Source organism: Alternaria viburni, assembly GCF_023758015.1.
Source record: "Alternaria viburni strain BMP 2772 chromosome Unknown scaffold_2, whole genome shotgun sequence".
Classification (NCBI taxonomy): domain Eukaryota; kingdom Fungi; phylum Ascomycota; class Dothideomycetes; order Pleosporales; family Pleosporaceae; genus Alternaria; species Alternaria viburni.
The window spans coordinates 942,215-953,927 of NW_026055771.1; the positions used below are offsets into that span (position 1 = coordinate 942,215).

General features: G+C 54.6%; 5 protein-coding genes across 5 annotated transcripts; 2 read left to right on the forward strand and 3 right to left on the reverse strand.

Annotated features, from left to right (window-relative positions):
* Positions 1-338: 338 nt before the first annotated feature.
* J4E79_001252 (uncharacterized protein) lies at positions 339-2,739 on the forward strand (the record flags this gene model as incomplete). The annotated part of the gene is made up of 2 exons (XM_049350162.1): positions 339-487; positions 552-2,739. 2 exons carry the CDS (start codon positions 339-341, stop codon positions 2,737-2,739), a joined length of 2,337 nt encoding a protein of 778 aa, XP_049215321.1.
* Positions 2,740-3,032: 293 nt separating this feature from the next.
* On the reverse strand, positions 3,033-4,217 carry J4E79_001253 (uncharacterized protein; the record flags this gene model as incomplete). Its single annotated transcript, XM_049350163.1, has 1 exon — positions 3,033-4,217. The coding sequence occupies one exon, from the start codon at positions 4,215-4,217 to the stop codon at positions 3,033-3,035; it is 1,185 nt and encodes a 394-aa protein (XP_049215322.1).
* A 1,499-nt stretch (positions 4,218-5,716) lies between these two features.
* Positions 5,717-6,498, reverse strand: J4E79_001254 (uncharacterized protein; the record flags this gene model as incomplete). Its single annotated transcript, XM_049350164.1, has 4 exons — positions 5,717-5,734; positions 5,796-5,983; positions 6,034-6,241; positions 6,301-6,498. The coding sequence occupies 4 exons, from the start codon at positions 6,496-6,498 to the stop codon at positions 5,717-5,719; spliced, it is 612 nt and encodes a 203-aa protein (XP_049215323.1).
* Positions 6,499-7,531: 1,033 nt separating this feature from the next.
* On the forward strand, positions 7,532-8,941 carry J4E79_001255 (uncharacterized protein; the record flags this gene model as incomplete). Its single annotated transcript, XM_049350165.1, has 1 exon — positions 7,532-8,941. One exon carries the CDS (start codon positions 7,532-7,534, stop codon positions 8,939-8,941), a length of 1,410 nt encoding a protein of 469 aa, XP_049215324.1.
* Positions 8,942-9,332: 391 nt separating this feature from the next.
* J4E79_001256 (uncharacterized protein) lies at positions 9,333-10,928 on the reverse strand (the record flags this gene model as incomplete). Its single annotated transcript, XM_049350166.1, has 2 exons — positions 9,333-10,072; positions 10,211-10,928. 2 exons carry the CDS (start codon positions 10,926-10,928, stop codon positions 9,333-9,335), a joined length of 1,458 nt encoding a protein of 485 aa, XP_049215325.1.
* Between the last annotated feature and the right edge of the window lie 785 nt (positions 10,929-11,713).

Here is an 11,713-nt window from a genome sequence, read left to right on the forward strand (position 1 = left end):
CGCTGCAGGAGGCCGTTGCATGCCCCTGTCAAGCATCACGCGAAGGAAGGGCGACCCATGCCAGCCGCCTGACGGCATGGGCAGGCGTGATAGCGCGAGGCACGAAGGTGCATCACTGAGTGAGAGAAGACGCGATTGAGGTGAAAAGAAAGCGCGTTGTGAGGGAGGATGGCTGGCAAGACGCGACGAGAGAGGTGAAGGGTGCCGTGTCGGAGACAAAGACGCAAGCTCCGTCTCCGCGCTAACGCCAAGACGAAATTTATTATCGATACGGCATCATTCCAGCCAGTGCAGAGCAGACGTCCCCGGCGAGAGTTGTATACCGAAGACATTGGAACATGGCGCGCAAGAAGAAGAGCGCGCAGGCTGATGCCGCGCCCAACGGCAGCGCCTCGTCGACGCCGCCGCCCGCTGCCAACGGCGCAGCAACCGCGAAGAAGCCGGCCGGCGAGCCCTCGACGTCTGCCCTCATCATCTGCCGCAACAAGTGAGTTTGGGCGGGTACTGCCGTCGTGATGCACAGAGACAATACCCTAATGGCGGGACTACAGGCATTGGCGCTACATCTCTTCGTTCCACGGCCCCTGGCTGCAGCTGCCCCCCGAGGTCCTCGAGTCGCTCGCCCACAGCAACTACCTCTCCCCGCGCCCCCACCCGATTGACCCCGCCGTCTTCTACGACCTCGTCAAGATCCGCAAGGCGGTAGATGAGGCGACCAACCTGGCTGTGCGCGCCACGTCGGGCCTGACGTCGGCCGCCCTCAGCAACAGCCTCAATGGGAACAACAGCATGCTGGGCAATGCCGCCGCGCTGGGGATAGGCTACGGGGGAGGGGGGACCTCGAAGCTGAGTAGAGAGCGGAAGCATCGCATGCGGGAGCTGGCGACGAGCAAGCTGAGTCAGGCATATCATTTGGACGAGATCGCGGCCAGTGTAGCTACCATGCAGAGCGCGAGCACGCTGGAAGACGTCGCGCACCTGGTGCTGCAGCGCGAGCCCAACAACGTCGACGCCAAGTATGTCCACTTCTTCCACGAGAAGATTCCCAGCCGCATGATGGCGCAGTGTACACCTTTGCATACTTTGAATGAAATCATCAGCGAGCGACCCAACGACGGGAGCCCCCTTCGAACGCGCGCATTGACAAGAATTTTCAAGGAGGACTATGTGAACTCGGCCAAAGACCTGAGTGAGGCCTTGAGCACGGCGCGGTACATGATGGCACAGCATCGCGCGGGCAACGATCAGCTGGTGCTGGCAAAGACGCTCCAGGAACAATACGGGCGGGATTGGCGGCAGGAAGTCAAGATCCCCGACGAAGACCACCCCAACTCGCTCGAGACACAGCTGCTGTTCCATCGCGCGGGCGTATACTTCACTATAGCATGCGGCCACGTCAATGCTGCCCTCGACGGCCTCCAGGCAGCCGAAGAGGCAAAGGCACGGCGCGATGCCCAAATCGCCGAAGGTAAGGAGCCAGATCCGATAACACCAGAAGAAGCGCATAGCAATCATCTTCGCCTCGAAGCCCGCAAGCAAGTCCGCCAGAACGCCAAACGCGCCTTACGAGACTATGTTGCTTTCCTCTCACACTTCGACTACACGCCCGGTATCTCCGCTGAGCTCGCCGAAGAGTTCTTGCGCAGACTGGGCCACTCGGCAAACGGCAGCCCCAACGGGTATTCGAATGATAAGATCAAACCGAATATGAACCGCCTCATCGAGCAGACGAACGGCGCCTCATCACCCATCTCCGAAGCCCTCGTCCCTCACCGCGGCCCAACCAAATCCTCCTCTGACCGCGCATCGTGGCCCAAACTCCCTCCACCGGAGATCTTCAAAGTCTCCCAGCTCTTCGATGCTGCACCTCCCGCCTCGCTGCCCCCGTATCCACCGCCTCGCAACTCGTCCGAGTCCGCAGCCTCAGCAGCAGCCACCGCCTTCGCAGATAGTCACGAGAGTATAACATACCACCCCCTCATTACAGATGCCCTGCACAGTCTCCTCCTCTGCCACGCGCTCATACAAACACCCCCCAAAGAACACCTCCGCCACGCCCACAATGCCGCCCGCCTCGCCCGCGTCTGCGACGGCTACCCTATCTTCCTCGCCGCACGTTCTCCCGCACGCGCAGATTGGATCGAAGTCCTCCGTAGAGCTGGGAACTGGATCGGCCTGTCAACATCCTGGGAGAACCTCTGTCGCCCTGCACCCCTACCTGGCCACGGAGGCGGCAAGAACGGGTCCACAGACGTAGCAGGAAAGAACGGCATGAACGGATCTGGCGGCGGCGAAACAGAAGCCCAACGACGCGAACGTCAGAAGCACGAAGCCATCCTCGAAGCACTAGCCGACGAACGCGTCGTCGACGAAGAGAGTTTCCAACGTGCAGTTCGCGCGCGCGAGCGCCGGAACAGAGAGGACGAGGAGGCCGAGAAAAAGAGGCAGCAATCTCCTCCTAGCGACGCAGATGGGAACCCAATGTCGCCACAACCCACCCCACCTAAGCGCTGGGCGCAAGATGACGGTCGCGAATACCCTATCAGTACTGAACGAGCGGAAGCCATCTCACGCTGGGTCAGGGATGCACCGCCAGTGGGCGAGACCAGCGGTGCGAAAAGCAAGAAGAGAACAAAGGGCAAAGGGAAAAAACCTTCCTTGAGAGCGGGTGGAACGGGCCTGAGCCTTGCCGAGAGCGTCGAGACGATGAGTGTCCAAGACGAGGAGATCGATGATTAGTGGTAGATTTGGATGTTAGAGAGGCCATTGTCTTGATAACGCGGTGGGACGGTGGACTATTCTCATCGGGAGCCACGGCATCGGCCTGATAGAGTTGGAAGTAGATTAGCTTTCTCATTAGCCCTTGTGGATAGCAGATGAATGTCCAAAGTGTTCTGATGGTTTTGATTGTCATTCATTTCTCTGACTGAGACTATTCTACATGGGGGCCCACTGGCAGCCACTTCCTTTCCCGAAACCCTCCTTTTCCATCGTATATGAGCTCATGGCAGACTTGGGTAGCGAGTACACCCTCACTTGCTAAACCAGTCCGCCGTAAACGCCCTCTCTGATCCTCCTATAGACACATGCTCGACGTCCGCCAGGTCCACTCCCTCCAGCTCGTCGACAATACACTGCCAGATCTTCTCCGATTTCTCCACCGATACACTCACTCCATCCCACCCGTACTGCAGGTCCTCTTCCGTAATCACAAAGTTATTCTTCTCGTTGTCTTCAAACACTCCGTACGGCTCCTCGGGTGCCACGTTATGGTTCAGTATGCGGTTGAGCGGCAGTTTATTGGCAGCCAACCAATACGCGCGATGGAACCGCTTGTCAGAAGCCTTCATGTTGGGAAACCACTTCTGTTTGACCGTGAGAAGATCCGCTTCCATGGATAAGCGGAGCCATTTGTGAACAGATGGCGCAACAGTCGTCCAATGGATCTCGTTATGCTCATGAGCAAACATTCCATATACGCCGATGCTGGTAGTCGTTGTGGCCGGTGGGTCATACTGGAACGGGTTCGCAGCGTTGTGTAAAACTAGAAGCGACATTCTGTTTCCATTCTTGATGAAGCCTGCCGTAATATGCGCGTCCCATCTGTCCCTGTCTGAGTGGTAGATTCCTTTCTCAAACTGATCTTGTAAGAAGGACTCGGCAAAATCGAAGCCATGTCCAGGTTCAAGCTCATATAGAACGACCGGCCACCTGTACTCGTCGTAGGTGCTTGTGATATCTTGGGGTATAGTCTCAGGGTGGACAATCTTGGGAGGCGGTGGTGGAGGTGCTGCGGGCGTATGCGGTTGATGTTGAGGCATGTAAACTAAGGGTCGCGCATGAACCGGTTCTTGATACTGTGGGTAGGGAGAAATATACGGTGGTGGGTGATACTGCCGCGGATCGATGTAGTACATGGGGCCCGGTAGATGAGGAGTCGGGTGGTGGTTTACCACTGGGCTGCTTGTGAAGCTCTGTTGCTGCCCATGCTTTGGTTTGGGTGAACCCGGAAGAAGACGTCTAAAGCGAGGAGGAGGTGCAGGTGTAGTTGTCAAGTCGTCAATGATTGAAGCCTTGCGTTTGCGAGGCATCGTTGTAGGCTCCTTGATCAGTTCGTACTGCGGCGCTGAGGCTTGGGCGGAAACTGTCTTTCTCCTCGCTACCTCGCCCTTTCTTTTGTACTCGTCCTGCTTCTTCTTGCTCTGTGCATCTACCATGCTAAGGTTGTGAGTTGGCCAATGCTGGATAGAGGGCGCCTTCTGTCAAGCTGTTAGCACGGATAGTAAGATGTCTCAACACTGCGTTGGCAAAGCATAGCACCTCATACAAGGGAAAACCTGGACAGGTCTGCAGCCTACATCAGCATGAAAACCTGCAAGGTAGGTGCCCTAACGTCGATGTAGGCTCCAGACCTGTTCAGATTTTCCCTAGGTTGGCGTGATAGCAAGGGATACATACTGGTAGAGGGGGTGGAGCGACAGTTCGTTGTGACGGATAACCCTGGATGTTCGATACTGAGGGATGAATGTATGCTGGTGCAAATGTGCTGTAAGGCGATGTATACGGGCCTCGCAATGGTTTCGCAGGATCATGTTGGCGCACATCGTCGAGGTGGTGAAGGGGCGGAGTAGGTGGTCGTTGCCTGTTCGCCCAATGTGGTACAGGCACGTTGTACCGATGTTGCGGCTGGCGGAGAATTTCGGGCTCAGGGGAAAGAGGGGTTGAGATGAAAGTACTTGCCGCAGTTGTTTGTGGAGAGGGAGCGCCAAAGGTAGCCATCGAGCCTTTGCGCGTGGATGCAGCGTCATGCACGTCATCCAAGCTCATAGCCTGAGGCCAGCCGGAAGGCGCGCCATGTTGTGAAGGGTTCATCTGGTGTACTTGCAGCAGGTTGAATCGAGAGGCTCATATTTGGTGTTGGAGGAGGCGAGCGGGGGTTGTTGACTATTTATACTGCCGTTGCTCGTGGTGACGGTCGTATGGGAGGCAGCAGCGACCAGTGATAGAAGGCACGCTACCCCGATAACACAAAGGAGTACACCGACAGTGCAGATTCGCGACGTGTCTCCCGCCTTCACCCGACAACTGCGGATAGAGACGCGCACAAAGTGGCGGATTGACCACGTTGAGGCTACAACGTCGCTGCCTGACTGGTCTGTTGTTGACGTAATGAGATGGATCAGGAGATTGATGGCAAACGAAGGGTTGAAAATTGGGCTGAGAGCATTGAGGTAGGGACAAATCTATCAAGATGGAGTGATATACGAGCACCTTTATATAGAAATGCCGCAGATGGAAGCAAGATTGGTGAATGATCCAGTAATACGTTGAGGTGGGCTAACCACACTAACATTCACGGAACCTGTCTTCATCAACCACTAAAATGATCTTCTTCTCAAGGTGCCAGGTTGTCTTCGAATCAGCTGACCCAAACCAGATTTTAGTCGGGTCAATACATGCCAAGCTCCGTAGGCAGAAGCAGACCCGTGGAACATAGAGCGAACTGGATGAACTCTGCATATGAAAATGTAATCTTACCCAGATCTCGCTGATGAGTCATAAAGTAACCACCATACTCCCGCCTTTTCCTGTGTTTATTCTCCTAAACACAACGCTTCCAACGCCAGAAGAATCGAGACAAAGTGCGTATACTAGCGACAAAAACAGGAGATGTTGCGCCGCATGCAGCTCGTATGGGAGAGAAGAGGAGGGAAAGCTAAACAACACGCTTGACCTGTAGACGGGATTAGTTGAGTACTGCTGGAATGGTGATAGGATGCACGGGTGCTGGTTACCTCGAAGAACCGTTTGAGCCACCACACCTGGAAGAAGCCCTGGCCAATGAGTACCATCAACTGGAAGATGCTCCACCACTTGATGCGCGCGTTCGTGCTCTCAGCAGTATTCCTGTGCACTCGCTCGCGCACGATGATGTAGCTCTGTTCGTCCTTGACCTGGGAGACAAGTTCCGACATTGTTCGCACTGTTTCTGTCAGCACTGTCCTCTCCCAATTATCCAGTGTGGTTCCTCACCCTCCTTCTCCAATGGGTCTTGGGGCGCTTCCGATTCAGGGACGTAGACAATGCCGTGCACGTTGAACGAGACCTCCTTCGTGTTCGCGCCCCAGTGCTCGTTGTTAAAGCAGTACGTGTATTTGCCGTCTTCTTTGGCGTCGAAGGAGTGGTCGCCGGAGGATACGCCGCGTTCGTGGACTTGGTAGCTTCGAGAGGGCGTCTCGATCTGTGGATAAATAGTCAGCTATGTGGTTTGGAGGCAGAATTGGAGTCTCATTGACGCACCCAGAAATCAATCTCCAAGTTTCCGCTGCCGCCAAACTCCCGGTCGCCGACTTGGAACGTGACTGTCATCTTGTCGTCCTTGTGGAGGGACTCGTGGAAGCATTCGCGCTGGTGGGCCTTCATTTGGATATTGTGCGCCGTCGCGAATGACAGCAAGCTGCTCGCCGCAGCGAGCATGGCGAGAGATGGGAACAGCATGGCGGGTGTATGGTGATGCTGCTCTGTCGTGTCGAATTCGGTGTTTCGTCGAGCGCCAAGCTACGTACACGGAGATGCCAGCTTGCCCGCAATGCAAGGGCCCAGAACGTTAGCGTTCAGATTAGTCAGCCACGGCTCCGTCTCAACTTCCTTCGAACGGCGTCCTGCTCTGTCCTACACCCCGCAATATTGTTGTTCGTTCACAGCCTTCCTAGTGAATCCTGGATGCGATGCTGCATTTGTTCTAATACGTTAGGGATCAGTAGATGACATGACAATTTCGCGATTCGCTGTGCAGTCTGCGTGCGCTGACATCCGCTACCCTTCAGGGTCTCGCACGATTACCACAATGCGCTACTACAGAACTTCAAGGTACAGCTGGGGACCATGGAGATAGTTTGTCGTGATTCAGCAGCTCAGATCGCTGGTAGCCTGGATATCTACGTCAACGAGTTGAGGCGGAAGGTAACACCCATGTATCTCTCATGAAATATTCTCTTCGTCGTCCACTTCCTTTCTTCTGTGCGCGTAGGTCTTAGGATAACGTCCTTTCTTTGAATTCTGTTATCGTTCGGTCATGTACCTTTCTCTTCTGCCGTCCAAATTTAGAGGTTCTGAACAGATCTGTTTGCCGCCAAGACCATCGTCAGTCCGCTCCCACACTTGTCCCCGCAACACCAGCACGTCTTTCTTGTGCTCTCAACCTCAGCTTGCTTTATTCACTTCAATTGCCGCTCGTCTCCGCGTGGCGTTTTCGTCGTCGTCGCTTACGGACCGCGTCCTTTCTTGCGCACGGTGTCAACGCCCTCACTTCGAACTCAGCGCCTGCACCTCCAAGCTATCGGGATGACGGATGCAAATGGCGCTCCGCGTAGAGTGTCCATGGCATACATCCTAGGCTTTAGTGACAAGCCGTACAAGGAAGTAAAGCCACCCGCACCTCCGCCGCAAACTGGGAAGCCCGGCCAACCTGCTAACATAGTGACTGCCCCCATTGAATACCATGACGAAGCTTTAGGCTAATTACCACCAGATGTCTACTCCTGGTCGCATCGTAGAGTGGACCGCGAGCGACGGACGAAAAGGCAGGCTCACGGGCACCGGCAAACCACGACTCACTGCAACCAGCCTTGCGAAGGTACCTTCTGAACAGCGGCCGGCAAAGGAGCTAGCAGGCGCGAAAGGCACCCCGAAGAAACCAGCTTCGACCAAGCCCGCCGCCAATGGAGACGACCCTTGGGCTGGTAATGGGTGGGGTGACGTCAATGCAAAGAGCGAATCGAAGAAGTCGAGCTCGAAGAAGGCCTCAAGTAACAAAGGTGATGCATGGGTCGTACAGGAATCGGGCAATGACACAAGCGATCCGCTCGCAGCCACCTGGGGCACTACCCCAGATGCTACAGGTGGCGACGACAACAAAGAGAAGAAAGATGACCCCGCAGATGCTTGGAACACACCGACTGCCCCAGAGAACGACATAGCCCCACAAGATGATAGCAAGAAGGACGACGAGTTCAATGAATGGACAAAAGAGCAAGACGAGAAGCTGATGCAGATGAAGGATGATTCAAAGGTTACCTGGGCTAAGATAGTCGAAGAATTTGGTAAAGCTGAGCATGAATGCAAACGCCGCTTCAAGGATATCAAGCCGAAGGATTGGAAACCAAGTGGGGCCAAACAGGGAGGTGAAAACAAGAAGGGGAAGAAGGGGAAGAAAACAGATCAACATGATGGAAACAACAAGGATGATACGAAGAAAGAAGAGAAGAAGGATGAGGAAACGGGGGATGATGGCGGTTTATTGGGTCTCACGTTTGGAGAAGATACTGGTAACAGCAAAGACGAGTCTGGTGACAAGAACAATTCTGGGGACAAAGCACCCGATGTATGGGGCGATACTGCAGAATGGGACTTCACTGGGGGAAATGCTGCAGGTTATGGTACGAATGCTTGGGAAACCCAAGTTGGATGGGGCACTGGCGCCACTACGGGTGGTGGAGACGGCGCGAATGATGCTGCCGCGAGCTGGGATAACACCGGTGGAAACAACTGGGGTACAGGGACGAACAACAACCACAAAAACAACACCGGCGGCGGTGCCGGAGGTGCGAAAGCTTCAAGGCAGAAAGCCCCTTCAAACCAAATGCCTCCGCGGGCGCCCGCTCAGCCCAATACCAGCAACGGCAACAACAACAACAACAACGCCCGTCCTATCGCCGCTCGTCCTCTCGAACTCGAAGTAAAACCCGACGATACTTTCTCCGCCGATGACTTGCGTCTAGTCGCTCGCATCTTACAACAAGATTGCTCAATGGTATGGAATAGGGTCAGCTGGCGATTCAGGGACAAGACAGGTAGAACCCTTCATCCTGATGAGTTCGAGAAGAAGATCACTGGGCGTCTAGAGGGCAAAGGTAGCGAGACGGGTGAGCGGAGGCGGTAGGACATTGACAAGGTGATGACAGAAGGTTACACGTGAGATGTATCATGAAGTACACCCAGGGTTGGGAGAGGAGTCAAATGAGCTCATATGTAATACTATAACTATAGCCAGCTGGGTTTCTAGTTCGCATCTTCTGGCTGTATAGTGACCGATGCACTAGTGCGCCCGATGTGGTAGTTAGATACACTCTGAACGAGTCAACACAGTCATGAAACGTGGGTCAACGAACTCGTCATGGCATGTTATAAGCTAGATGACTGAGCCGTGCATGTTCAATGAGCATATTCTGGCGTAGCTCAAGCATCATGGATGAGACAGAACGAATGACTGTCCTCCGCGTTTCAGGTCGATCCTCGAGCATCTCCACTACCATCGGAGGTTGCACTCGCTCCTAGGCAGTGGCACTGTCCCTCCGAAGACACGCGTGCTTGAACTCCTTCTCCAGGCCCGGCATGTTCAAGCGATCGACACCCCAACCGCAAGCCTGGCTCTCACAGTGCAATACCAGCGAACTTAGATGACCAAAGACCTTTCCACATCCCTCGTCGCGACACACGAAAGGGTGAAGGTCACCAGCTGCCGACCAACGCTGTACCTCGCGGATATCGACACGGCCTATGCGAATGGACGCATGCATATCGAGATCCATGTAAAGCGCCGAGTACCACCACTTTCCGAGACAGCGCATAAGAAGTGCCGGGTCGTTGAAGTTGGGGCACTTGCCTGACTCCAAGTGATTGATGAGACTGGAGTAGGTGCGCATCGGTGCGTCGCAGGCCCAACAGCCAATGTCAGCGGATCTGTGCTTAGTCATGTGCTGGTGTGTTGTCAGCGTGGCATTGGCGAGTTGATCGCGTGGCAGATCACTCACAATGTGGTAGTTGCCCTCGTGGTGAGTGTGGAAGTCACATTCCTCGCAAAGAAAACAGTTCTCGAGGTGAATACCCAGTTGGGTCTTTCCAGCACAGTGCTCGCCGCATTGGGGGCAGGCAAGCGCGAATGCACAGCTCTCGTAGTGTTGCGTAAGCTTGGTAAAGCTCGGTAGTATGCGCTTGCAGCCTTCGCACTGGAAGTGATCACACTTGAGATGCCGTGCAAGCGTGGACTGGTCCGGCCCATCGAAGTCGCAACCTGGTTGTAAGCAATGCTTATGTCCTTACCTTGGTCAGTCAAGTCCTCAAGGTGAAGTAATCGTTGAACAAGAGAATGAACGCTCTGACCAGGCAAAAAGACACGAGCTCGCAACTTAGAATCTCTCAGACCACTTACTGTTCGTCTGTTCCCAATGTGCATCCCGTTCATCCTGATTGCGAAATCGGCGCTGGCATGTTCCGCACCACGTATGCTTCGCAGCGGTTTGAAGATGTCGCTCCAACTCAGCGCGAGTGTTGAAGCCGAGCAGGCAAGTAAGACACACCCACTCATGGCCGACGCTGTAGTTATTCTCGAAGTGGTTCTTGAGAGCCCAGTCGTCCTTGAAAGCGGAGAGACAAAGGTTGCAATGAACTTCATGGTTCGCTGCGTTGTCGACGTGGTTTTTGAGACCATTGCGGTCCACGAAGACGCGCTTGCAGAGGTTGCAATAGTTTTCGTGTCCGACGCTCTGCTTAATGTGACTGAGCAGTGCAGCTTTGTTGGCGAACTTGTACGAGCAGACGCCACACCAGTTCTCGTGTGGATCGTATGCTTTTTCGGGTGTGTTGTCCGTTGAGCCCGAGACGATGCGATCTTGCCCTTGCTGGGCGCGTGGGCGGTTGAGGATAGCCTTGGTGCGGTCATTCAGCACCTGCGGAGAGCGTCGAACCGGTGGTGCCGGCTGTACTGCAGGAGCGCCGCGCTTCTTGACCTCTTGCCATGGCATCGAGTCATCGGCAATCTGGTTGAGGAATGGGTTTTGAGAATGGTCAATAGCGGGACTGCGGACGGGAGTTTCGCTGCTGTCTGCACTGGCGAACATCGCATAGCGGTTGCTGCCAGGCGCGGCCATTGCCAGTCCGCTGCAGCGAGGGGAGGACGGGGTCGGTGTTTACAACAATGTAGTATTGGTACAGCTGATTGTGCTGATAGTGGTGATTGTGCTAGCACGGACAGCCAATAGCAAGCAGCCTGCCCTGGAGGCAGCAAGCGCCTTGTCACGTGACAGCGCGAGAACAAACGAATGGAGACATGAACACACACGGATGCGCGCATAAGCGCCACCAAAGATCGATCGAACGTCTACTCGCGTTGAAGGTATCTTCGAAGTACAGGAATGACCATGCAACTGATAACATTGAACAAGATGACACGATGGCGGAGCCGAGGAGACGGTGAGCGTGGAGGGAATGGCGCGATGGATGTACACCTCATTGGAAGCGAACGCGATATGGAGAATGCTGGACGAATCAATAAGTGAGCATGTACTTGCCGAATGGACTCAGAAAGGTCGCGATGCATATTGTTGCGAATTGACGGCGTGAGATGGTCGAAGCTGGGGTCCGGAAGACACGTTAAGTGAAAGCGAGACATGGACTATATGTCCATTAAGCGATGTCTCGATGAGACTAGAGTAGGGCAGTCAGACTGAAAGGAATGATGTCAGGAGGAAAGACGTGTTTGAATTCAAGGAGGTTGGGTGAATGACGCCACTAAAGTTAGTGTGTCACGTCGCCCACGCGCTCGGTTCCGAAGTTCGCCCGCCCAGACTTCGTATCTGTCACACCCACCGAATTCAATCACCTACACCATCAGCGCCATCAGCGCCATCTCGGAAACTATGCCCCGCGAAGAAAA